The sequence below is a fragment of the Cucurbita maxima genome, unplaced genomic scaffold (assembly GCF_002738345.1).
Source record: "Cucurbita maxima cultivar Rimu unplaced genomic scaffold, Cmax_1.0 Cma_Scf00007, whole genome shotgun sequence".
NCBI classification, from domain to species: Eukaryota; Viridiplantae; Streptophyta; class Magnoliopsida; order Cucurbitales; family Cucurbitaceae; genus Cucurbita; species Cucurbita maxima.
Window position 1 is genome coordinate 152,597 of NW_019272023.1, and position 24,273 is coordinate 176,869.

General features: G+C 36.3%; 4 protein-coding genes across 7 annotated transcripts; 1 reads left to right on the forward strand and 3 right to left on the reverse strand.

Annotated features, from left to right (window-relative positions):
• Positions 1-578: 578 nt before the first annotated feature.
• On the reverse strand, positions 579-4,494 carry LOC111481841 (F-box/LRR-repeat protein 3). The gene is made up of 8 exons (XM_023127414.1): positions 3,536-4,494; positions 3,218-3,343; positions 2,922-3,026; positions 2,075-2,468; positions 1,861-1,990; positions 1,474-1,768; positions 1,138-1,389; positions 579-923 (listed from the first exon to the last, which is right to left on the reverse strand). Exons 1-8 carry the CDS (start codon positions 4,172-4,174, stop codon positions 861-863), a joined length of 2,004 nt encoding a protein of 667 aa, XP_022983182.1. The 5' UTR covers positions 4,175-4,494; the 3' UTR covers positions 579-860.
• A 2,595-nt stretch (positions 4,495-7,089) lies between these two features.
• Positions 7,090-9,798, reverse strand: LOC111482171. Of its 2 annotated transcripts, none has more exons than XM_023127850.1 (5): positions 9,570-9,798; positions 9,182-9,429; positions 8,730-8,799; positions 8,537-8,634; positions 7,090-7,369 (listed from the first exon to the last, which is right to left on the reverse strand). In XM_023127850.1, the coding sequence occupies exons 2-4, from the start codon at positions 9,362-9,364 to the stop codon at positions 8,585-8,587; spliced, it is 303 nt and encodes a 100-aa protein (XP_022983618.1). In that variant the 5' UTR covers positions 9,365-9,429; positions 9,570-9,798; the 3' UTR covers positions 7,090-7,369; positions 8,537-8,584. The 2 variants fall into 2 exon arrangements, with proteins under 2 accessions (XP_022983618.1, XP_022983617.1); XM_023127849.1 differs by having other exon boundaries at positions 9,182-9,468; positions 9,570-9,797.
• A 1,351-nt stretch (positions 9,799-11,149) lies between these two features.
• LOC111481533 (influenza virus NS1A-binding protein homolog) lies at positions 11,150-18,099 on the forward strand. Of its 2 annotated transcripts, XM_023127006.1 has the most exons (12): positions 11,150-11,431; positions 12,736-12,896; positions 13,158-13,339; positions 13,456-14,046; positions 14,136-14,213; positions 14,944-15,268; positions 15,352-15,551; positions 15,887-15,963; positions 16,116-16,217; positions 16,389-16,575; positions 16,778-16,899; positions 17,970-18,099. In XM_023127006.1, exons 2-11 carry the CDS (start codon positions 12,737-12,739, stop codon positions 16,865-16,867), a joined length of 1,992 nt encoding a protein of 663 aa, XP_022982774.1. In that variant the 5' UTR covers positions 11,150-11,431; position 12,736; the 3' UTR covers positions 16,868-16,899; positions 17,970-18,099. The 2 variants fall into 2 exon arrangements, with proteins under 2 accessions (XP_022982774.1, XP_022982773.1); XM_023127005.1 differs by lacking the exon at positions 17,970-18,099 and having other exon boundaries at positions 16,778-17,040.
• Positions 17,936-24,030, reverse strand: LOC111481532 (protein SIEL). Of its 2 annotated transcripts, XM_023127003.1 has the most exons (9): positions 23,801-24,030; positions 23,380-23,717; positions 22,771-22,848; positions 22,014-22,247; positions 21,343-21,534; positions 20,934-21,074; positions 20,675-20,764; positions 19,972-20,429; positions 17,936-19,399 (listed from the first exon to the last, which is right to left on the reverse strand). In XM_023127003.1, the coding sequence occupies exons 2-9, from the start codon at positions 23,710-23,712 to the stop codon at positions 18,481-18,483; spliced, it is 2,445 nt and encodes an 814-aa protein (XP_022982771.1). In that variant the 5' UTR covers positions 23,713-23,717; positions 23,801-24,030; the 3' UTR covers positions 17,936-18,480. The 2 variants fall into 2 exon arrangements, with proteins under 2 accessions (XP_022982771.1, XP_022982770.1); XM_023127002.1 differs by having other exon boundaries at positions 23,380-24,030.
• Positions 24,031-24,273: the final 243 nt, after the last annotated feature.

The window sequence follows — 24,273 nt, forward strand, 5'->3', positions numbered from 1 at the left end:
AAAAAAAAAAAAAAAAAAAAAAAAAAAAAAAAAAAAAAAAAAAAAAAAAGCAGCAGCGGGAGAGGAGAGGACCGAGGGAGAGATTTTGTTTTGTTGGCAATTAAGGTTCGTGGAGCTACTTTCTTCGAAGCTGAGATGGAAGTTTGACTGTGGAATTTTCTCCTTTTCGGTCAAACCTTGTGGGTTTGACTGGACTGGTCAGAGCTCTTCTCAGAAGGCGGCTCATCTCTATGCTGCTGAGATCACGCCACGTGTCTCGTTTATGTGTACGTGGCCTGCGCTGGGACGAGGCATATTGTCGATTCTGTTCCTCTCTCTCTCTCTCTCTCTCTCGTCTATGTTTTTTCTTCCTTCCTTAGTGAATGATAGTACTCAAAATATATAATTTAAGCTCTAATCTTGATATATGATCACAAGTTAATATTAAACAAGGAAGGGGGGATGACAGCGACAGCGACAGCGACAGCGTTTTCATTTCAGTTTTGAGAGCTGCTTCAGCATAACATCTCCGTTTACGAAANAAAAAAAAAAAAAAATCTCCTTCACCCCAAAAAAAAAAAAAAAAAAAAAAAAAAAAAAAAAACTACCAAATGGGCTCTGGCCCAATTCTCCTACCAACAATAGCTTTTGGGCCTATAAAAGGGCCACTAGTTTTTGATAGTTTTTGGAATTTGTTTGGAGCATGAAATAACACAGCTTCACTCTCCACCATATATTGGAAGAGCAGGAGAGAAACGCAAGGCGTTTGGAGAAGAGCCAATGAAAATAAGATAGGCTTCCACAAATTCTTCCAAATCTCTCCACCATATATTGCGCCTACCTCTGCATCATCATCCTATAACACAATTTGCATCATCATCCTATAACACAATTTGCATCACATCTTCCAACTGCAATTTCCAGCATTTGGGATCCAACTCAGCCTGCCAATCATGTAAAAACCTACTAAGCATTCCTAAAAATTGATCCACCTTCCACTCCTAACATGCAACAAAAATGTGGGACTCTCTTTAGTAGCCTAACATTGATTCGACTTTCGAGTTCAAGAATTGAGGCAAAAGTATATGATGTTCCCACAGAGTCCACGCCGAAAATGAAAACTAATGAAGAGATCAAAATGCACACACACACAAGTACCTGAAATATTTTCTCCCTCCATTCGAATGTGCATCCTCGTACTTCCAAGCGTTTAAGAAGACGTTCGGGTAGCAGAGCTTGAAAGAGTGCATGGAGTTTCACTTTTGTCAAGGAACTATTTGCCAACAGGGCAGCTGCAACTCCACTTGGAGTTAATCTATTGGTGTGCAATACAGTCAGATGCTGAAGGCAGCCAAGGCTGGCAAGAGACAACAGTCCCACGTCTGTAACCGAGCTATACGACAAATTTATCTGTCGAGAGACACTAGAGAAGTTAATAGGATGCTTTTCTACCTGTTTTACTCCAAGAAATAGTGAAAAGAGAGCAATGGTGACCTGTCTGAGGTTTTGAGAGAAATGAGCAAGGGAGATCATGCCGGCATCATCAACATTACAACACTTCTTTAAGTCTAATCTCCTTAGTAACTTGCACCCTACAACAGCTGCTGCTAAGCCAGAAGATGTGATAAGTGGGCACCCTCGAGCTTCAATTGTCTTCAGCCTTGAGCATTTACGAAGCGATGAAAATGACACGTCCGTGACATCTCGACAATATGCTATATTTATCATTTCAAGATCAGGGCAACCATGGATGATCGCCAAAAGGCCAGAATCAGTAACTCCCACACACCTGAGGAGAAAAAAACGAAGACGCGTATAAAGTCAGCGCAGGTCCGAGTCCATTAAAATTAGAGAGAGAGGGAATGATGAGAAGTTATAAACCTGTACAAGTCTAGCTCCATGAGCTTGGAGCAGGACGTGCCAATATGGGCAAGTCCTTCGTCATTAAGATTCAGACAAATTCCTAGCTTTAAGATGGAGAGTTTTGAACACCTAGATAATGATCTCAGACCTGTATGGAATAGAACTGGATGATAAGTATGCAAGGAAGGGAGATTTAAGGAGACTGGTAACCCAGAAAAGGAAAATTAAGGACCTTCATTATCAATTTCGTTATCAGTTAAATCAAGCTCCTCAAGCAAATGGCATCGTCGTCCAATCAGGACGAACCCTTCTCTGCTAACAAGGGAACAAGACTCCATTTTTAGAGAGGTGAGGCCACCACATGAGTTCGTCATATGGGAAACAGAAACATCAGTTATCATGCGGCAACAAGTTATGTCGAGCTTCTTCAAATCTTTATGTTTTTTCACAATGGAGGAGAGTCCTTCATCAGTCACACCAACACATTTTCTTAAGCTCAGTTCACTAAGCGACACACAACAACTTCCAATGGCTTTGAGTCCATCGTATGTAGTAACACACCCATCCAATTTGACCGATTGTAACATGGTCAAGCTTTTCAAACTATTAGCCAAAGCAAGAGTCACCTAAACCACCAACAGAACAGACAACTTCAATCCTACTTTGTAAATAACAAGAACAGACAACTTCAATCATACTTTGTAAATAACAAGAACAGACAACTTCAATCCTACTTTGTAAATAACAAGAACAGACAACTTCAATCCTACTTTGTAAATAACAAGAACAGACAACTTCAATCATACTTTGTAAATAACAAGAACAGACAACTTCAATCCTACTTTGTAAATAACAAGAACAGACAACTTCAATCATACTTTGTAAATAACAAGAACAGACAACTTCAATCCTACTTTGTAAATAACAAGAACAGACAACTTCAATCCTACTTTGTAAATAACAAGAACAGACAACTTCAATCATACTTTGTAAATAACAAGAACAGACAACTTCAATCCTACTTTGTAAATAACAAGGCAGTACACAGTTAAAAACGGAGATTAAGTTGATGGACTTACAGGAGAGCCATGAGCTAAAGTAAGCTGCTGTATACATGAGGTAGCACGGGTCAGGGAAGACAGCCCGGTAGGACTAATATTCGGACAACTTGACACGTCAAGTTTCTGCCAAAATTAAAATGTTTGCCAATGTCAGAATACGCATTCAAGGGACGAAACCATAAAAAAAAAACAAAAAAAAAACCCCTTTGAATTGCTAAGCCAGAGTCCTACTATGACTCAAACAAGGCCAAGGATTATGTAGCAATAGAAAATATAACCAAGTGAAGTAGCTATCTAAGTTCATCAAAACTTACCCTTAAGGACTTGCATCCATGTCTAATAACAGCAAGGCAGTCATCGTCTATGCCAAAGCATCCCTCTAATACCAAATCTTCAAGATGCTTGAGCTTTAATATGGATGGTAAACATTTTTCCGTGATCTGAAAGGGCCAAAAACAATGGTGCACCAATGTTAATACATCTACCCCAAAAGTTAAACCAGGAGTTCAATAACAATCAACACTTGGCCAATTCAGGAATGGAAATCAGACTGAAAAATGTATATATTGTCTCACTCCATCAGCAAAATCATGAAAGAAAAACCCATTCAATGCCAAGACAAAGCAGATTACCTGCATATAGGAGAGATCCAAACTACGAATTTGTTCACATTTAACAGCGATCAAACCGACCCCCAAATCTCCAATACTCATACACCACTTTAAGCTGATGAATCTCAGTTTCGTGCATCCAACTGCAATACACCCAATCCCCATATCCGTTATCAATTTACACCTCCCCAACCACAGCTTCTCGAGATTTTTTGCCTTTGCTAAAGCCACAGCCGCCGCATCTCTGAGCTCCGTAGCGTTAGATAAGTCGATCTCCACCAAATTTGTACAATTCGTAGCCAGACTCAACAACCCTGTAGCCGAAAAGAATTTAGACCTCGAAAGGTCGATAGAACGAAGCTTGGAATTGCAGGCCTTAGAAATGATGGCCAAGGAGGCATCAGTGACTCGAGGAGAAAGGGAAAAATCTAGGTGAGCCAATTGCGTGTATCGTTTAAGCACAGTAGGAAGATGCTCAGAACGAAGAGGTTTGAGGAGTTTGCGGTGCTTTGCTTCAACAGAGTAGAATGACTTGCAGGCTAAGGAGAAGGACTTGAGATCAATTGGGTTAGAGCTCAGTAAGTCGAGGATGGTGAAGATGATTTCATCGGAAACCAGATCAAAAGGGTTTGTGGGTTCAGTGAATCTCTGCCTCTTCATGCTTGAAGAAGGAAATTCTTCCCTGGAATTTTGTGTTGAACTCTTGAAAAAAAAAACGCATATAAAACAATAATGGAGAAGAGAAAAGGAGGCAAGAAGTCTGAGAGCTGTGACGAAAAACAGGTTGAATCTGAGCAGTTGGTTTCTATATCGGAATATTAGGAACCGGGAAGAACAAGCCAACTACTTCCTCAGACGGAGCGATAACTGTTAACGGAAAATACTGCCTTCAAGGTTATGGGATGGGCTCAAGGGAGAGAAAGAGAGAGAAAGATGTCTAATTACGTCACTACCCTCACAACGTCGATGATACGCGAGTTTTATTTCTATATGATTATTAATATTACTTCCATTCTTTTATATAAATTACTGTCAAAACAAAATTATAGTTTTTCTTTTAAATTCCACCTCTCGATGTCTTTGAATAATTAAAAAAAAAAAAAAAAATCAGCAGAATAAATAATAGGGGGTATGCTGGTAACTCATGAAGCCGAGGAGGTCCGTACCAGAGAAAAATGAGAGGGGAGAGCGGGAATGAAAAAATAAACGGGGTTAGAATTGTAATTTGGTGAACGAAACGTCACTTTCATGAGTCATCCGGTGGAGGAGTATGTGAGGAAGGAGGGATTCAAACTTCAAAGTGCATACAACCTGTACGATCAAAGAAACGGCATACCTAATAAAAAAAAATAAAAATAAAAAAGGAAAATGGATGAGTCAAAATGAAAGGGAAAGGATATTGCCGTACTTATACTTTGGGCAGCCATAGTACCGACCTTACTCAGATAAGAACGGTGAGAGAGAGCGTCAAAAGTGGGTTAGGATTTGGGGCCCACTCCCCCCACTTGCCTTCCTTGCCTCGCAATAGCATTTCGTTTATTCTCTCCTCTCATCATTCGCTCTCTACAACTACAAATATTATTCTCTCTTCACAAACTGGATCTAAAATATTTTCAAATGATACTCTTGGATTAATTAAACCCTGAAGAATAATTAACAAGTTTAATTTAATTATAATTAATTTTGCAATAATTACTATAGTTTCCGGAAATTATGAGGCTCTTGTGAGTGGGCCCAACATGCTTCAATGCATATCGTCGGGTTCCGTTCTTACGCTAAGAGATTTCGAAATATTTGGGGATTTGTAGATTTTATTCCAACGCCCGACTTGGTGGAGGCACTAACTGCACCTGCAGGCTGCAATTTCCCAATCGCTCTCTTTAAAGATTCTTTTCCCTTTTGCCTTTCAATTTATTCTTCTTTTTTTTTTTTTTAAATCCTGAAAAAAAAGAGTGCGATTATTAGAATAAATAATTTATTATCATACTAATCTATGAACTCGACCTTTTAATATAATTCTCTATTTTTTGAAATTTGTAACTTTTTTTCATGTCTTAAATGTCAATTATTAATTAGGTAATGCAATGCTAAAAGATATTTTTCAGTTTCTTATTATTATTTTTTTTTATTTGTTTAAGGAAAAAGATATTCTTCAATCGTATTCTATTTGGATGGTTTCCAAGTGATGCAGTAATGAAGAAGCCACCGATGATTGCGCTGGTTATTTTGTTGTTATTGAATATAGAAAGTCAACGGTCAGCTGTAACATGTACCCGCTTAATCATATGGCCACAAAGGAATTAGTACGGATAACGCCTACACTTATTTAATGTATTATTCTAATTTATTTAATATTTTATTTTTTGAATTTGATTAATTAATACTTAATTGACCTCATTTGCTGTTGTGTACGGTAGGACTTAAAAGAAGCCGTCATGGTTGTTGGTAAGCCCTTCCTTTCAACCCCATGGCCTTTGGGGTCGGAAGAGCAATTCATAGGTTTTTGACTTTGGATCATGGAATGTCCTTTATTATCATTATATTTTATATTCCAACACTATTTTTCCATATATTATTCAATTGACTTGAATAATTAGTTCTCTTTTTGTAATTACCCATCTTATAAAGTTTCTAAAAAAAAGAAAAGTTAGATTTCAAATAATTTTAAATTCAAGATAACTTCACAATTAGTTGACTTTTTAATGAATAAGTTCGTTCCTTGTACATATATTTTGGATTGGTTCGATATTGGTAAAAATTGAATCAAGGTCACTTGTTCATACTCTACAAAATTGCGTATGGATTAATTCAGTCTTTATCAAACAAAAAGCCACAGCTAGCTTCTCAATTTGGTAACGAAGGAAATGTTCCTTTTCCCCTTGTCTGCAATGACAAAAAGAACAACCTCTGCAGTTGGTTGGCACATGACCAGCTGCTTTCAGTTCTCTACCAAATTCATCAAGTTTTGCATATATTTTCTCCGACAATAAGTTTGAACTGTCTCGGACTTCTAGAAGTCCGTTAACAATTCCATTAATCACCAACTATCATGGCGTTTCAGACTACACAGTCATTCCTTTCCATTGCTTCTCTGTGCTCGAGCTACATTTCCCCGTTTGGAGTACATGTCAATTAAAACTGTTTAGAAAACGAGACTCTGCAAGAACTCACGTCTATCCATTAGGCTGCTGGACCACATGCCTAAAGCTAAAGCTAAAGCTAAAGCTCCTAATCTTGCACAAGCAGACAACGCACCAAACCGTCGCATAGCAATCAGGCTTCAAATTCTATGATTTCATTTGAAAGAAAGGATCTAACGCTTGTTTGGGCAAAATCCATTGAACCGCAGAGCCCTGAATCATGGTATTCCAAGAAACAATATCTTTCTCTGACAGGACATTAAAGATGAGATTTGGTCAATGCTTTCACATTTGACATACACATCCAACAAAGAAACAGGAATCAAAAAATAGTTACTATACCGATTTTTTCACTCTGCCTAGAAAAAAAAAACAATATGAACAAAAGAAAGGTGTTACAGCTAGCAACTAAGAAAGGGAAAGCAAGTAGAAGCATGCTTGGAAAGGCTTAGTGTTCTTGACAGGGAATTTGAAAGAGCAGCTAAAAAGTTCAAATTTTGACATTTATGCAAAAATCAAATGAAAATCTCCCGCAGACAATGAAAAGTGGCAAGTAACCTAAACAGAAAATGAAAAAATGGATATAAGATTGTTTGTAGAAATCAAAGCATATTACATCCGTCAAATCCAACAATCAGGAAGCAAGTACACAAGTTCTTCGCAGCTACACACATGGCTGAGCAAGTAGTTGAGTCTCCACGGTGAAAAGCACATACTACAACAAAATCAAGAGATCAAACTGAATCAATATATTTGTGAATAGGAGTGTTCGACATCGATATTACTTACTAATCGTTATCTCTAATATCTTTTATAAATACTACTAACACAATATATAACTAAACCTGAAAGTAAGGAACATCGTAATTATTAATTTAAATAATTTTTACAAATCTTTTGATCAACAGAAATATCCATCAACATTGATATTTATTCATATATCTATGATCTTTCCATAAAATTGAAATCCCAATATTATATCGCCATTGGCAATGGAATCAACCATAGCACAAGAATATGACGGGAAAATGACCATCTAATCTTTGACGTGAAAAACATCTCCCCAACTGAATGGTTGGGAAGATGTTTTAAATCATAGCAATGCTTTCATCATACAACTAAGTTGTCTCAGAAACAACAGCTTGGTTGGTATGAAGACATGTAAGTGCATTTAGAGGACAAAACAATGATCCTGCCAGCCGTCGACCCGCAACTAGATTTTAAGTATGATATAGGTCTAGAAGATAATTGAATCTCATCCCGTGACAAATAAGGATTTAACTAAACAGAAACCAAAGATACTGAAAAAATAAAGATTGATGATTATAGTAAGAAGGACAAAAAGTTGTGTGAGCTTCAATCATTTCCCATGAGAAGCGACATGTAAGAGGAACTAAAGCAGAGACAAAAGAACAAGAAAGAACCATTCTTTAGGATCTTCAGCAAAACTTGCATAACACAAACACGAACACCCAAGGGATGCCTTCTTGTCGTCAGCATTTATGACCTAAAACTATTAACTTCAACAAACTTAATATTCAAAATCATTTAGATATCCCCTAAATCATCCAAGGAGGCTGGAACAATAGCTGGATGTAGAAGACAAAAACTAAAAATTAATATTCAATCGGCAGCCACAAGGGCAGAGGGAGATCTTTTTGACGTGTTAAAATATAATGGAAACAGATGCAGGGGAGTTAAAAGACTTCGTTTAAAGCCTAATCCTGAAGGCACTTGTTTTAACAAGCAAAAATGTCATATTCTCCCGACTCTCTCTTTTACTACTTCGTTTTCACATATGTAAGAAAAATAATTGATGTCACACATAAGAGCCATAGAATAACAAATTAAATTGCCAAAAGACAGGTTGTCGAGGAGATACCAGCAGCTGTTTTGACATAACATAGAGGAATCAGCAACATTGGTGTAGTTAAGAATCACGAGTCAGTTCATCCGAATCGGAATCACTAGCATTATAACCTATTTCAATCAATGTTTGGCTTAAGAAATTAGCAAGAGATATTTATAGACGACTGATAAGATTAGGAAAAGATATAATCAAAATGGCAGTCAACCTGGATGTTTATCACTAACTTTCCAGACAGACGATCGACTTCTTGATGCTTTTGTCATCCAAATTCTTCCCTAAAATCAATGGTATTTGAACCCATGCAAACAAATTCCATTTAAGTCAATAGGATTTCAGTAAACAAAAACAAATTTTGAACAATTAATAATCATACGACATTAAGAAATGTTCCAATCTCCTCAAAGTTGCAACAACTCACGAAATTATAGAGAACCAGACCATTGGAGAAAACTGAGAACCATTTTTAGCCAAAACATAACAGAATTTACAATATTTACGATACACGCTGTTGACCAATAATACCCACATAAATCTATATAAGCTCAAGATTTTCCAAAAGTTGAGTAGATTAGGCAATATTCTGGAGTTCTTGATTTTGTCAAAAACTTGGAGGAGTTAAACGATAGGAATTTACAAATTGAAAGGGAAGGAATTGACCTTCTGAGCATCTCTAGGAATCCCATAACCGCTATAATACATTTGTCCCACCAAGACCTGCATGTTGATGTCGCCGGCTTTGGCCTCCTTCAAAGTGTCCTTAAACCATCTTTTGGCGCAATCAGAAACAACTTCTGATAAAGGAACGCGACTCAAGCCCTCTGTTCCTCCGCTAATCTCCATCTATCTCAACTTCAACGGCTTCGATTACTTAAACCGAAACCTTGACCTTCGGATTTCGCGAGATTCTGAGGCGCCGCAAACGCTATTTTGTTAAACTTACAGAACTGCAATCGATTTTATCAAAACGAAGAACAAATTAAGAAAAATTAACTCGTCTTTGAAGGGGTCCATGTAATAATTTGACAACGGAATCGTTTTTTCTTACCTTCCTTCTTGCTGATACGAAAATCTTTGTCCTCTTGCTCGTTTACAGAAAAAAAGCTTGAGCGTCTGGAAGATTTTGAAAATTAAGAAGGATATACTGGCAAAAGAAGAATAGACGGCGCGGGCGCGGGGGCCTGTGAAGACGGGATCTACTGGAACGCGGTCGTTTAATAGTGAAGTTGTTGTTCAACATAGAGCTGTTGCGGAAAAACTACGAATAATTCGTGGCTTTGGGCCGGCCGGACATAAGAAAACTAGGTTTAATTAGAAGCATTAATTATTTAATTAAATATTTAATTTTTTGCAATCGACAATTAAAATAAATCAATTTATCACTTCAGCTTTGTCCTTTATCGTTCATTATTGTTCTGTTCAATTTTCATAAAAAAAGTAAATAAAATCTCATTTATATTAAACATTCCACCCATCTTAGTTTATATATTTTATATCATCTATCAAAATTTATCAAATTATTTTGGTCAATATGTTTATTCGTTCAAATTATTTTGATCTATATATTTTATTAAAATTTTATTGGGTTAATGACAATAACTCCACCTTAATTCTTAATATCACCTCTAATGAGTCCACTCCAATTCGTAATCACAATAACTTCACCTTGATTTTTAATATTACTTGTGGTCTACGTCTTTTTCCTTAAGATATTTTGTTTTAGCTTTACCTTGATTCTCACATTTATTTTTAATATCATAAGCATAGGGTAGCCTTTAAATGACATTTTCCTATGACCGTCTTCAAAGGACTAAACATAAACAAAAACCATATTTGATAGCATCAATTCGAAAATTGTGTTTTAATTATCTGTTTTACTTTTTCAGTTTTACTAAATTAAATATTTTGAAAGGATTACTTTTAGAATTTTGTATCATTACTATTTTATCACACCATATACTCTATAATAAACTATTTATTAAATTACAGATGTCTGAATTTTGAAATATATGTCTATTTGATTTTAAAACTACAATTTTAGTCCCAAGCTTTTATTTTATTTTTAGACCTGCTGTACTCAAAAAGAGAGAGAGAGAAAAAAAAGAGAACTTTAATTCCCTCAATAATTCATGAGAGCTGCGTGCTCTTCCCTATAAATATCTGTTGCGTAAGAGTTTTGGATTTTATGGAATGTGGGCACTAATAATCGAAAGACAAAGAGTGTTAGACGAACACGACTCTCCACAATGGTATGATATTGTCCACTTTGAGCATAAGCTCTCATGGCTTTGCTTTGAGCTTCCCCAAAAGGCTTCATTCCAATGGAGAGTGTATTCTTAGATTATAAACTCATGACCATTCCCTAAATTAACCGATGTGGGACTTTCATCATCCAACAAAGAGTACTCTATAATTCCATTTTTAATTACTCCGAACTCTTTTTTTCTTCAACCCACAAAATTTATTTGCTGCAAAATTTTTGATCTGGACGGTTGGATTACGCAAGTTGTGCCATTGATGCCAAATACACGCGACACGTGGCAAAGATTGTTGATCCATACTATAAGCATGAAACACTTGATCGTAGCCTCCACGTTTCTTCACTACTACACCGAGACTCGTCAGGATCGTTGTTGAGAAACGCGAAAGCCTCATTTCGCGCTCTGTTTTGAGATTTCACGCCGTAAAGCACAGTCCCGCTCTGTTCGTCTCTCTCTCTTTCGCGACTGTGAGAGAGTTAGCGAAAGAGTTAACAGGGAACTTCATTATCATGATGCGAGGATTTTCATTTTAGATCTCGTGAAGGAAGAGTTACCAGATATTGAGACCTCTATCTGAATCCATTTCCGTGAAAGCTTAGTTTGTTCAAACGGCGAGTTCTTCATTTGAATCGGTCGCCTGCGGTGAAAGGTAAGTGTTCATATAGACAGAATCTCATATGATTTGGCAGTTTTGGATTGAAAAAGATTTGACGCTATTCTCGTTTTATCGCTGTAGAGGCAATGGATTTCTGGTTTTTTTTTCTCTTAGAAGTTAACATTGTAGAAATCTAGTGATGATCGAATCGAAGTGCGCGTACTCTTGTTATGTTACTTGTTCCAAAGTCTGGCTATCCGAGTAATGCTAGCAGATTCGTTGCTATAAGATTATTAGAATCATTGACGAAGTATAACGTATTTTTGAAATGTGCTTTCGGATGTACAAGAGGAACCTGTTCATATTAGTTAGATAATCTCGTTGTTTAAATATTTCTTCTGAAACGAACTGTACTTTGCATTTCACTATAGGATCATGTTCTTAAATACGTTGTGTTTGAATAAACGCTAATTTCTCGAAAGCTATCATGCTCTTTCCTCTACTGTGCTAGATATTTTTATATGCTTTTCATTTTGGAATCATGTCGAAGACCTCTTGAGTAAGGTCATACTGTCACGGTTTGAAGATGCGCTAATTTCTCACTATGTTTTTTAGGTGTCGTTGTTCACACAATTTTTTGGTTACTAAAAGTTTCTTTTGTCCAGGTTTAGAACGTAAGTTGTGGTTGATGTAGCTTCATTTTTTTTTTTTTTTTTGGTCAAATATTTGGGAGTCTGGGAAGATCCTTATGCATTTTGACTTAATTTTATAATAGTAACTTTTGCTTGATGTATCTTCAGTTGTTCCTTTTGTTTTGCACGTCAATGATTCTTAAGCTTTTGAGTGTTCTATTTTACCTTCTTCTTCACCTGATCATTTTGACAGTATCTTATTGTTTCTATTTAGATAATTGATCCCTATCTTTCGGTGAACTCAAGCCTTCAAGATTTTAACCAATTAGGAATCAACTCTGACCAAATATGAATCACCACACAAATGGTCAATTTGTCATTATCCATTATTACTTTTTGAGTGTTCATACTTTTGCTAATGTTTTCTTTTATGCCTTTTGCTTCCCTCAAATAATTTTATGTTTTTCTTTGTTGAGCGAAAAGTAAGTAATATATAAATTACGTGGACTGAATGTAGTTTTGTAGAGCTTACTTTCTTTTAAAATAAAAAAAATATATGTATGTTGTCAAAGCAGAAATTTGGAGATTGTTAAAATTGACTATGAATGCAATTTCTATTGGCTGATTTGTTGTGCAGGATGACACGTGTCTTTGGTTACAAGCAGTATATTTCTTCAGTCTATGATTTTCACTAGATTTTTTTTTCTTCACTTCTCCATATGAAAGAATGAATACAGGACAGAGAGCTCTAAAGTTCAAAGCTGGATCTTCTGCTCGATTGGATGCTGATGAAGTGTACAGAAATTTGAGCAAGTGTCACCTTGGAAGCGTAATATTTGGATGCACGAACAGCACCATAAAGGAATGTCTTTCTAACCAGCTTTTTGGTTCGTATCCACAACTCAATCTATATCTTTTGCTTATTTTTTCTCCTCTTTACATTTTCTTTACTTATCTTACTAGTCTTATATTTACGCGTTAGCATTTTGTAGTTCAAAGAATGTGATTTATTGTTGGAAATCACATGACGATATCAATTACTTTGTTCTTCTTACAATTTTCTTCACTCTTCACTCTAGATTATCCTCTTGTCTTGTTTCAATTTTCTGCGCTCTGATCACTAACATCTTTATTTTCCATCTATACAGGCTTGCCTTCTCAACACTTTTCATATGTGAAGAACATTGATCCTGGTTTGCCTTTGTTTCTATTCAACTATAGCGAGAGAAAGTTGAATGGTATCTTTGAGGCGGCTAGTTCAGGACAGATAAATATTAATCCATATGGGTGGACTACTGATGGTTCAGAGAGAACACTTTATCCAGCTCAGGTTTTACCAAAAACTTTCCGTTCTCGTTCTGTTTCTCCTAATTGGCATGACTGTGAAGATAGACAATGGTTATCACCAAGAAAATGCTCTTTTCTTATGGTTTCTAGTTTTATTAGGTTCAAATTCTTGTTCGGAAGCTGTGCCAACCTTTGTTAGAAAATCAGTTCAAGCCTATAATTAAGGACAACTATTATAGCCCCAATCATTTCTGGTTTGAGCTTGACCATGCTCAGACAAATAAGTTGATTTCTTTATTATCATCTCAAGCAATGACTCCACATGTACCACAATTTACAACGAACTGCAGACCTTGCTGTACAGTCCTCCCCTCCTTGGAATCAAGGGATGAAGGTGAAAAGATCAAATCACAAATTATGGAGGAGCACTTTGACCTGGAAAGTCAAGTAGTGGACGCTGTAGATGTTACTTCCTCATTAGATGCAGGGAATAGTTCACTTGGAGCTCATTGTTATGCAAATGAATCCGATGAAGAGTTGAAGTGCCGAATATTGCATAAACTACAACAATTTGCTATAAAGCATCATGAAAGTTCAATGTTGCCTTTAACAAGTGATATGAATCATACTACCATTAATAAGGGCAATAATTTGGTGAATAATGGTAGTTCCGGTGAACCAATAAAGTCCAAAGAGAGCAATGAAGAGGACTTTGGTACTTTGACTGGACTTCAGTCTCCAATTGCGAAGGTAGTTATAGCATTCCATATATGGTATATATTTTTATGTGAATATCTTTCTGGATCGTGGCGTTTAATATGGGTTTTAATATTTTGTAGTTGGTTCAAGAGCTACAAGAGCTTAAGGATTCTAATGCAGAACAAGCTAGGAGAATAGTTTTCTTGGAGGAAAAGCTGGTACTTTTCATTCTTTACTTTAAAAAGTCCACTACTATATACTTATCTTCCTTCCTTTTGCATATCTGGCATTTGGTCATATTCAAGAATCCAATGTGTTCATGTTTTTTTAATCAAAATGTAGTTGGGATAATCAGGACATTGTGAATATCTTTAGAGTAGTAAATTATGCGGTTGTAATGGCGCTGTTTTAAAATTTTAATGAGTTGTCTCGATTCCTCATATTCTCTTCTGGACCATAAAAGAATTGTGGGTTTCTACATAACGTAAGGTCGATTCTAAAGAATCCCTTAATGTAGGAGGTGAAATATATGCACGCCCGCACACATATAATAACAATGTTGAAAATTTCTGTACGAGTCTATGCAACTTTTTTAAGCCGAGAGTTTGCACTTGTGATTTTGTAATTTGATATTTGAAAATATTTCAGATACGTTAACAAACACTAAAGCGTCAAATAAACAAACATTTTGAAAAAAGCTTACTGATTAAGCTGTTTTGCTGAAGGTTTGGAAGACGATGCATGCATTTTTTGAGGATGAGGGTTGAACGATATTGGTACTGCTTGTGTTTTAAGTAATCTATCTTTTAACTAGTTGATTCTCTTCATCTCAAATGCCTGTTGTTTATGTCCCTCCTACCAAAGATGAAAATGGCTTAAGGGCAGACAACAACTCTTATTATCTTATGTGATAAGATTTATGGGAAAATTTTCAACTTTTCATGGCAGTTGGCGGCAGAAGGTGAAATCCAGGAGTTGAAGGGTCGTATAACGTCTAATTATTTGCCAAACTCAAATGCAGTAGAAGCAAAGAGGGTAGTGGTGGAGGAACAATTGGAAGACTTGTGTTTGGACCCTGATGAATCCATTTTTCTTATTGGAGGATATGATGGTGCATCACACTTGTCAACTTTGGAATTGTACGACCCTTCTAGCGATATGATTAAATCACTTCGGCCGATGAGCTCTGTACGTGCATATGCTTCTGTTGCATGGTTGAATAGTCAGCTTTATGTTTTTGGTGGTGGTAATGGTTGTGCATGGTATAACACAGGTATCAACTTCTACTAATTTTCTCGGATGTCTTTATTTGTGTAATACAATAATTTCTGTCATTTCCTTTCTTTGTTGTTGAAGTTGAATCATATAACCTGGAGACCGATCAGTGGACCTTGTGCCCTTCTTTAAATCTGGCAAAAGGAAGCCTCGGAGGAGTTAGCATTGGTAACAAATTATTTGCTATTGGTGGTGGAAATGGTATTGAGTCGTTCTCTGGTGTTGAAATGCTTGACATGGAACTTGGACGATGGATTTGTACAAGGTCAATGCTACAAAGGGTAATTGGTGATTTTGGCATGTTTGTCGTGTTTAATTTTAGGTTGATCCACCTCTATGATAACTCGTTTCATTCGGTTAAATTTGTAAAGTATGACGAACAAATTTCCTTCAAGTTTTCTTTCGGTTTAATGGTGTCAGGTATTGGTATGCTTGACTTCACCTTGGATATAAATCCATGTGAGGTCAGTGCTACCGAGTGTAAAGGATGCTCTTTGGCCAATTTTTCATGCTTGATTTCTTAACCATAGTTCAAATGCTTGCCATTGATTACATCTCTTACAGCTGCATTTTATTTGTTGACATTTTCTTTTAATCGCTCGATTATTTTCTACAGCGATTTGCTGTTGCTGCAGTGGAGCTCAATGGTGTACTTTATGCAACAGGGGGGTTTGATGGTAATGACTATATGAGGTAAGATACCATGACTTCTATTTCTTTTCTTTTCTTCTTCATAGAGGAGTTAATAGAACTATCTCAATTGTTGCCTCCAGCATGCCAAATTGAGTTGGCTTGAAAGATACAGAAACAGCTTTCATGGTCTTTCCCAATTTCTGCCTTTTCAGGTCTGCTGAAAGGTTTGACATCAGAGAACATTCATGGACTCAAATCCCTAGTATGAATGCAAAGCGAGGATGTCATTCATTGGTGACTTTGAACGAGAAACTGTAAGCCATTTCTTTGTTATGGATGCCCTTACGGGTTATAATGAGTCAGATTGTGTTACGTGAATGCACTTTATCAATTGGGAATATACGCTTAACAAGCAATAGTTTATAAGTTTTCACATCCATGTGGAGAAATGACCAGGCTTGTATTTAATGTTCTATAATTCGCAGTTATGCTCTTGGGGGATTTGATGGAGATTCCATGGTTTCGAGCGTTGAAGTATATGATCCACGTATGGAATCGTGGATCGATGGGGAACCCATGAATAAGACGCGAGGATATGCGGCAGCTGGAGTCATCAATGAATCCATATACATAATTGGAGGTGTGTTAGTTGATGACAAAATTTTGAACACGGTAAGACGATGATCTACCATATCCCTTCATTTAATAATTTAGAAAACGGTCAGTTTTTTCTTTTTTTTCTTTAATTCATCAGTAATACTTCAAAGTACATTGCTTGCGTACCATGAGGTTGTCTTTTTAAATTTGTCAATTTTGCTATCAATTTTGTAAAGCACACTTAACTTCGTAACTCCCCCGGATTTTCAAATGATAGGTTGAGAGTTATAAAGAAGGGTGCGGCTGGCAGGAAAAGACGTCCAGGGTTCTAAGGAAAAGATGTTTCCAATCGGCTATCGTTCACTGAGCGTGAGAAGAGGCTCCACCTGCACGTAGTTGGTATGTTGGTAATATCCATAGCTGCAATGGTTTCCTTTTGAATAGCAAAGAGGCATAAACTCCCGACTTTTCAACATCGGTAGTCAAAATCTCAAATCTATTGAAAACACAAAAGTAAAAACAAGCCTAGTTGATTCAAAAGGAGGGTTATAAACTTATAATTTCACCTAATGATATTTTTTTTTCACAAAAAATTCCCCTTTTTACTCCTGACATTAGAGGCCCTTTTTTAAAAAATATTTTCAGTAAAAGTTTTTAAATCACCCCATTTAGAAAATATTTCTTAAACTATTAAGTTTTGTTTGAACTTTGATTTTGTGAAATTTAAATAGTATCAATAAAAAATTTTACTTTCAAGTGAATGAAAAAAAATCAAAATTTTAAACTTTTGAATTGTTAGGAGACTAAATTTAATTCTATAAGATTCAAAACAACCTCAAAATTCAATTACTAAATTTGTAATTGAACTATTTTAGTAAAATATAATTTTTTTGTTGCATTATATTCTATAGTGATTATATAATTAACTGTTTTACTCCATATTTTTTAGATTTTGCTCATTTTTTAAAATTTCTGAGTTACTTAAAAAAAACATCATTTTAATTTTGTTTAAAAGTGCTTTTTATTAAATAAAATTTTATTTTTACAAAAAGAACATCTTAATCTGAAGTCATCTGAGAAACTACACTGATGTCTTTTGCTATAATTTGCTTTTGTTTAAAAAGTTGCTACAAGCATTATCCATTTTTAAAAAAACAGAACTATCAGTTTGATTTAAGATTCGTAATAGTAACTAATTTCAGCACCTTTAATTTGTATTTGAAATATTAAATTACATGTAATTGTAAGTAAACGAAAACATCAAAAAGTTGTAGTTGGTTATATCATAAATGTATCAGTATACTAAGTCTTCTTTTAATGGTTCAAAAGAATTTAGTTTTGTTTTTACATCTTAAGTGGAGGCTCATGTTTTCAAGACAGCATTAAAACAGTATGTAAACCCATAAAATTTGGCCATTGTTCTAGTTAAAATAAATAACTTTCCATGTATCTTTCTTTATTGAGTTCAGGGATGAGTATTTGTCCACATACCTGGGATCCAATTCCTGCATCAGTTATTCACTCGTACGGCACCATTTAAGTTCATAACACTTCCAGGTTAATGAATACAAGTTAACAAACGGCATGGGTAGCAAGCCGTCAGAAACAAAGCGTCTCTTTCAAAGAAACCCAGTGATGTTAACATCCGCAGGTTTATTTCAGGGACGCTGGGAGAATATAGAGGCTTTCAAGATGGAAATGAAAATACCTTCAACGAATGATCAATGTTTTTTTTCTTGCTTTACTAAGAAAGACCAATCCCCAGATCTTTTGGTATCCAAAATATCTGCAGGATCAGTAAGCATTTGAACCATAAATAGGCTAGAGTTGGTATGGCTCATTTTGATCAGATCTTCACAACAGTTTCTGCATGAAGATCAAAATAGTTACTTTTATACTAAAAAAACATATTCCGTAGCATTCTCACATATTCCCTCAATATTTACAGAGACTGATATTTTAAATGAACTCTGCACTAAATCAACTATTGTGGATCATGGAAAGATAAACTTCCTTTTCTTTGCAAATGTATGCTAGATCACGTTTTGGACCTCCACGGCGTTCATTAACTTCATCACTCTCAAACCAACATTCAAGTCCTATACAAATCCTAGCTATAAAAGAAGAAGCTTTTGGAGTTCTGTAGAATGGAACGGTATAGGTAAATTCCCTAACCTCATCACAACCTCCTCCTAAGGGAAGGAAATCCAAGAAGATAAACTGACTTGTCGTGTTATCCATTGTGATTCTAAACCATAGCTTCCTCTCACTTGAAACATTGTGTAGGATAATTTGGCACAGAATACCAACGGGTAGTCCTGGAACAAAATAGAGGGGTTTTTCATAGTCATTATCTGGAATGACTAGCTCTGCCTTGACGTGCTTAAGTTTTTTTGAAATTTCTAGATGGTTGAGGGTGAAAGTTTTCAGCAGTTTTCTAAAATCAAGTGAATAGCAAGAAGCTTTAGGGGTAATGGCGCCTAACTTTGACAATGATCTTTGAACTTCACATACAAAAGTTGATGGCTCAATACATTCTTCTTTAAGGAGATGCTCTATGTTGGAAGCTATCATCGACAATTTTCTCATAATTGTGAGATGACAGCAAATTTCTCCATTAGCCAACCTGAGTGCACTAGTTACCAACATCAATTCTAAGATATGACGTTCTTCTTCTTTAGAGAATCCAATGAACCTACTTCTCAACCCTTTCAGCCCCTTTTCTAGCTTTCCTAATAGAGATTCCCATTCTCCAATTCTACAACTATGTTTTGAAGACATCAAATTCCATACCTTCGCAACCAGTTTCATTATCTTGAGATACTGCAATGTAAAAGCTAAAGCCCCACTGTATTTGTCTATTTGATACGTGAATACTTCCAATGCTTCCTTGAAAACCCTGCAACTCCAAGAAAATGAGGAACTTAGACCAAAGATTGAATTTACTTGTCTGCAAAGGCCAAGGATGAGAACAGATGAGAAAAAACCAAAGCTATTGTTTTGTAATGATGATTAGAATAAAAGCAAGACTCAATTTCATGTCAAAACATGGAAACAGAAAATAGTTTTAATTGATATGATGGAAGATGTAAAAAAACCCGTACCGACCATGCAAAAACAAACATTCCTACAGTTAACTAAAAAAAAGCCACCCCAAAAAAGTGCTGGATACACTGGGAGTATGGGGACTAAAGGCAGTATCTAATTCAACCAAAGGACATAGGAATGTAGCTAGCACAAAAAGATATATCTAACACTCCAGGCTTCTTTCCAAACTAAGATAAGAACAAAATTTAAAAGCTCAAAATTTACAGAGTAATCGTATTGTTCATTAAAAGAATATTGACTTTATTAGCACAGGCAACTGATCTTGCACTGATATCTAATAAAAGCTTCATAGAACTACCATAAGGAACAATTCATTTAATGTATGACCCCATAAGAAGTTAAACAAAGAACTGATTTACAAACCTCAAATTCCTTAGAATTTCATGCAAAAATCCGGATTGTATTAGTGGCCAAATATCTTGCACCTTTGAGAGGATAGTTTTGATAGATTCTATGGCATCATCATCTTTGTGCTGCTTCTCATGTATCATTGCAGGCGTCTTAGGTGAGGCAATGGCAAGTATATCATTGACATAACTTCCAGGTGTAAGTGAGCATGGGACTCCCTCTGGATTAAACCCCAGATCAGATAATCCAGTGTTTTTACTGTTTTGCAGCAAGTAAGCAAAAATAGTGCTTTGATCCATAATGTCGCCCAGAGCATGAGAGATCCTTCCAAGCAATGTAGCTGCATAAGAAAATATTCTAGGTGGAATCCTAAGAGAATGAGTGTCCAGAACGGGAGCTGAAATAGCTAGAACAATATATGCCATCACCTTCACGCTATCAAATCCAAGTTTTCCTTCAGACGCTGGGTCTATCTGAAGCAAAGATCAAGAACAAGAGAGTTAACAGTACCAACACCATCCATTGACCTTCACGATTTAGCTTTCTAGTTTCTATTAATATACATAAAATATTGAAATATAAATATGCCCCACGTGCAATACTGAAAACTGGATTAAGGTATAATGGCTGGAAGCTAATCCTCGAATATAAATGATTTCACTAGATAATTAGATGAGTCCAACATTACCATATACGGAAAATAAAGAACCAAGCTAACCTGTTCAAAAACATCCGTGATAATGGAGGCAACCATATTTACATGATTCTGACCCATATGAAACAGCACGGAGAGCACATCAGACTCATCCTAGCAATTAACAAAGTGACAATAGCACATCAATAAGAATGAAATTGTGTTCAATATAGATTCTATTTCCAGAAAGGAGCGGCAATAGTAAGTAAACGAATCTATAGAAATTATACACAACAGCACAAAAGAAGAAAGAATACAAGGGAAGGATCAAGGGAGGACATACCTGCGGATATGATTCTAAACTTTCGACAAGACCATTAAAAGACAACTGAAATGTCCCCAAATCTGGCAGCTTCGCTAATTTAAGAAGTTTCCTTAAAGCAGATCTTACGTGGCCATTATTGTCACTTAAAGCACTGAGAAACTGCAATTAAACCAATGTTGATAAGAATTATATGAACCAAACATAGATATTGATCTTTAATATCCAATCTCAAATATTGACACAAATAAATTTTCATTTGATGACTTGTGCAGTGACAAGCTTAGTATGATTTTGTACGGTTCAAACTTTTAATTGAAAAAACTACAGATACAAAAGTTATTATAATCGTAACCTTAAACTGCTGTCAATGAACACCTATGATGAGTAATTGAAAGACTCCAAAATATAGAACAAGGATTATCTATACCATGTGCATATGTGCTTCTTGCAATTGCAGACAATTGGAAATTGCCATGTGATGTAATGTTTCCAAAGCTTGCAAGCGGACAGAAACTGAATCATCATTCAGGACGTCCATTAGTAAGCTCAAGGCCTCGCCAGAAAATTTAGTTGACAGGATGATCAAATTAAACAAAGCATCGCAGGCAGACTTCCGCACCTTGAGATTAAGAGAAAGTGTCAATATCATAGTCACATTTTTTTCTACAAATGCTTATACGATGAAGAGCATAGATGGTTCCTTCGTAGCTACTGTCTAATTTAGAAGACAGGTCTTCAATACATAAAGCTTCTACTCATTTCCTTGTCTGTCATTTTCCTCTCTTGAAAAAAGGCAGTGATTGTCCACTTAAAAAAAACATGTATGCTCAAATTTAATGAGATAAAAGTTTACAGGAGGATACTCCCAACCATTATGGCATTGATATGGTGTTTAAGCAAGCAAGCTGAAACAACTATCATTGAAGACCTGGTGGCATAAACATGAAGAAACTACAAGATTAAAGTTGAAATAGCAAAACGTGTTGAGGAGTGACGATTGATTACAAGGATAGTGGAGATAAGAACATTTCTTTAAAATCTATAATATTGGTGCATAGGGGTATATTTCAATCAAACATATATAACAGCGTAAGTTACCTGATGAAATTCATCTTCTACGCCATGAACAAAAGCCCCAGCAACATCCAACGCCAACATTTCTAATTGTTCGGTATAGCATTGAACAAGAGACTTTTTCCCCTTGAAGATACTTAAGACTCTCTTGGACATGCTTTGTAAAAGAAGATCCTCGGAAACAATTTCCAACCTTTTTATTGCAACAAATGCATTAGACCTGACCTCCATGCTCATATCTCTTGTCATAGAACAAAGCTGATATTACCAATATATACGTATATCAGTAGAGGCACTTTATAACTACAAGTTCAAAATTCGAAGCACTCACTTTAAGACTCGACGCAAGGGAAAGCACTTCCTAAAGTTTAGTTGGCATGGAAAAATAGTGATCACTTCCTTAAAGATCTCCTAAGGAAATGTGACCTGTCCATATACAAACACTATTCAAAGTGGAAAGTTTTAAACACTAAACATGAGAGCTGAGAAGATGGACACGGAATGCAAATCTAAAGTTGCATACTACCAAGGAAGTTGAATACCTAAGGCAAAATTAATCCACCACTAGCAAACAGAAGAAATGTTATCCAGACGCAACACAGGACTAGGTCTAAATAGGTTCGCTCAATCTGCACACCACAATACTAGTATCCGGAATCTAGATGAGAATGATATCTCGAATTCTAGTTAAGAACGACACTCTAAACAAAGGATGATAAGTTTTTCAGTGAATGAATTTCACCACTCCAGAGAAATCAACACATATTAAATTTAAACTTACGTTAGCGAATATTTCATCAGAAAAATGTTGTTTCCTCTCTGGACTATGAGCCGCAAGCATGAGACCCCAAGTGATGACCTGGATCAATCGTCAAAAGCTCTTACTGATAAAAAAACGTGATATTCTACCAATGCGAGTAGCTTGATCGCAGTAATTAAAAAACTAGGTCTATTAATTAGAAATCGTCATCAAATCATGGCTTGTGGATCTTAAGGAACTGCAACATCAAATCATGGACTATGAATCTTGAGTAACTGCGACATCAAATCATGTACTATGAATCTTAAGGAACTGCGACATCAAATCATGGACTATGAATCTTAAGGAACTGCGACATCAAATCATGGACTATGAATCTTAAGGAACTGCGACATCAAATCATGGACTGTGAATCTTAAGGAACTGCGACATCAAATCATGGACTATGAATCTTAAGGAACTGCGACATCAAATCATGGACTGTGAATCTTAAGGAACTGCGACATCAAATCATGGACTATGAATCTTAAAGAACTGCGACATACTACCGAACCGAAATTGCTTAATCAAATTTTTTATGTTGTAAAAGAAGAGAAACAATGGAGATATATCGCAAAACGATTATCTTACAACGCGTACTGCAGCTGACCGAACACAATCCTCCACGTCGTTTAGAAGTTCAATAGCACGGAAATAGCAACATTCAATCATACTGCCGTCTTCGACAACAGTAATCCCCAAACCTGCTAGTCCATCGAGAGCAGCTTTTCTAACATATGGATACGGATCCTTCGTAAACCCTAGGAAAACAGTAAGTAACAGCGATGGCCTTATTTGGAAACTCTCGGCGTTTTTTAGAAGCCAAATCCTGATGGACACTGAAGGACCAAAGCAAAGCGAGAGGAATGACCGATCGTCAAGTTCGTTAATAGCAGAAACAAGTTCTGAATCCCGCTCCGCCATTAACGCTGTGACACGACGATTCAACGCTTAAGAGTTCGATCGCCGCCGAGGTTCGTCGATTGGAAGTAAAGACAAAAAGGAAAACAACCTGGAATCGAGCTTGGCTTGGTTCTCAGTTCACGCACGATGCGAAGAGATTTGGTTGTGGTCTCCTTGGTTCCGCGGGCAAGCAAACAGAAAGGAGACTACGATATCTTTTTGGATTAATATGACAATATGGTCGATGAAAAGTGAGCAACGGAAGAAGGGAATCGCAGAACTAAGAAATGGTTTTGGCGGGAGAATGACTGGAGAGTGAGCCTGTGAGGCACAACTAGTTTTAGGGGTTCTTATTATTGTTATTTATTATTATTATTATTATTTAGTTTCTTGGAAGGGCGGACGTCAAAATTTATATGCGGTTCAATTTCGTCTACAAGGGATGGAATACAAACAAGAGCACATTGTGAGCTTCGGCTCAACTCCGTGGGCCGAGACAGGGAAGATCTTCTGGCCGCCTTCGTGAGCTTTGGGTCTGATTGGGCTTCGGCTTGTCCAACCCCGTAGGCCCAAGCAGACAAA

Coding starts and splice junctions, on each gene's coding strand:
- LOC111481841 (XM_023127414.1), bottom strand. CDS start 4,174: ATGAAGAGGCAGAGATTCACTGAACCCACAAACCCTTTTGATCTGGTT. Junction 1,769..1,860: donor ATGGAGCTAGACTTGTACAG/GTTTATAACTTC, acceptor TTTTCTCCTCAG/GTGTGTGGGAGTTACTGATT. Junction 924..1,137: donor GGAGGGAGAAAATATTTCAG/GTACTTGTGTGT, acceptor CATGATTGGCAG/GCTGAGTTGGATCCCAAATG.
- LOC111482171 (XM_023127850.1), bottom strand. CDS start 9,364: ATGGAGATTAGCGGAGGAACAGAGGGCTTGAGTCGCGTTCCTTTATCA. Junction 8,800..9,181: donor TTCCTAGAGATGCTCAGAAG/GTCAATTCCTTC, acceptor CATTGATTTTAG/GGAAGAATTTGGATGACAAA. Junction 8,635..8,729: donor AGTTAGTGATAAACATCCAG/GTTGACTGCCAT, acceptor TGATTGAAATAG/GTTATAATGCTAGTGATTCC.
- LOC111481533 (XM_023127006.1), top strand. CDS start 12,737: ATGAATACAGGACAGAGAGCTCTAAAGTTCAAAGCTGGATCTTCTGCT. Junction 15,269..15,351: donor TTGTGCATGGTATAACACAG/GTATCAACTTCT, acceptor TTGTTGTTGAAG/TTGAATCATATAACCTGGAG. Junction 15,552..15,886: donor CAAGGTCAATGCTACAAAGG/GTAATTGGTGAT, acceptor TATTTTCTACAG/CGATTTGCTGTTGCTGCAGT.
- LOC111481532 (XM_023127003.1), bottom strand. CDS start 23,712: ATGGCGGAGCGGGATTCAGAACTTGTTTCTGCTATTAACGAACTTGAC. Junction 22,849..23,379: donor GGTCAGCTGCAGTACGCGTT/GTAAGATAATCG, acceptor CGATTGATCCAG/GTCATCACTTGGGGTCTCAT. Junction 20,765..20,933: donor GTTTAGAATCATATCCGCAG/GTATGTCCTCCC, acceptor GTTAATTGCTAG/GATGAGTCTGATGTGCTCTC.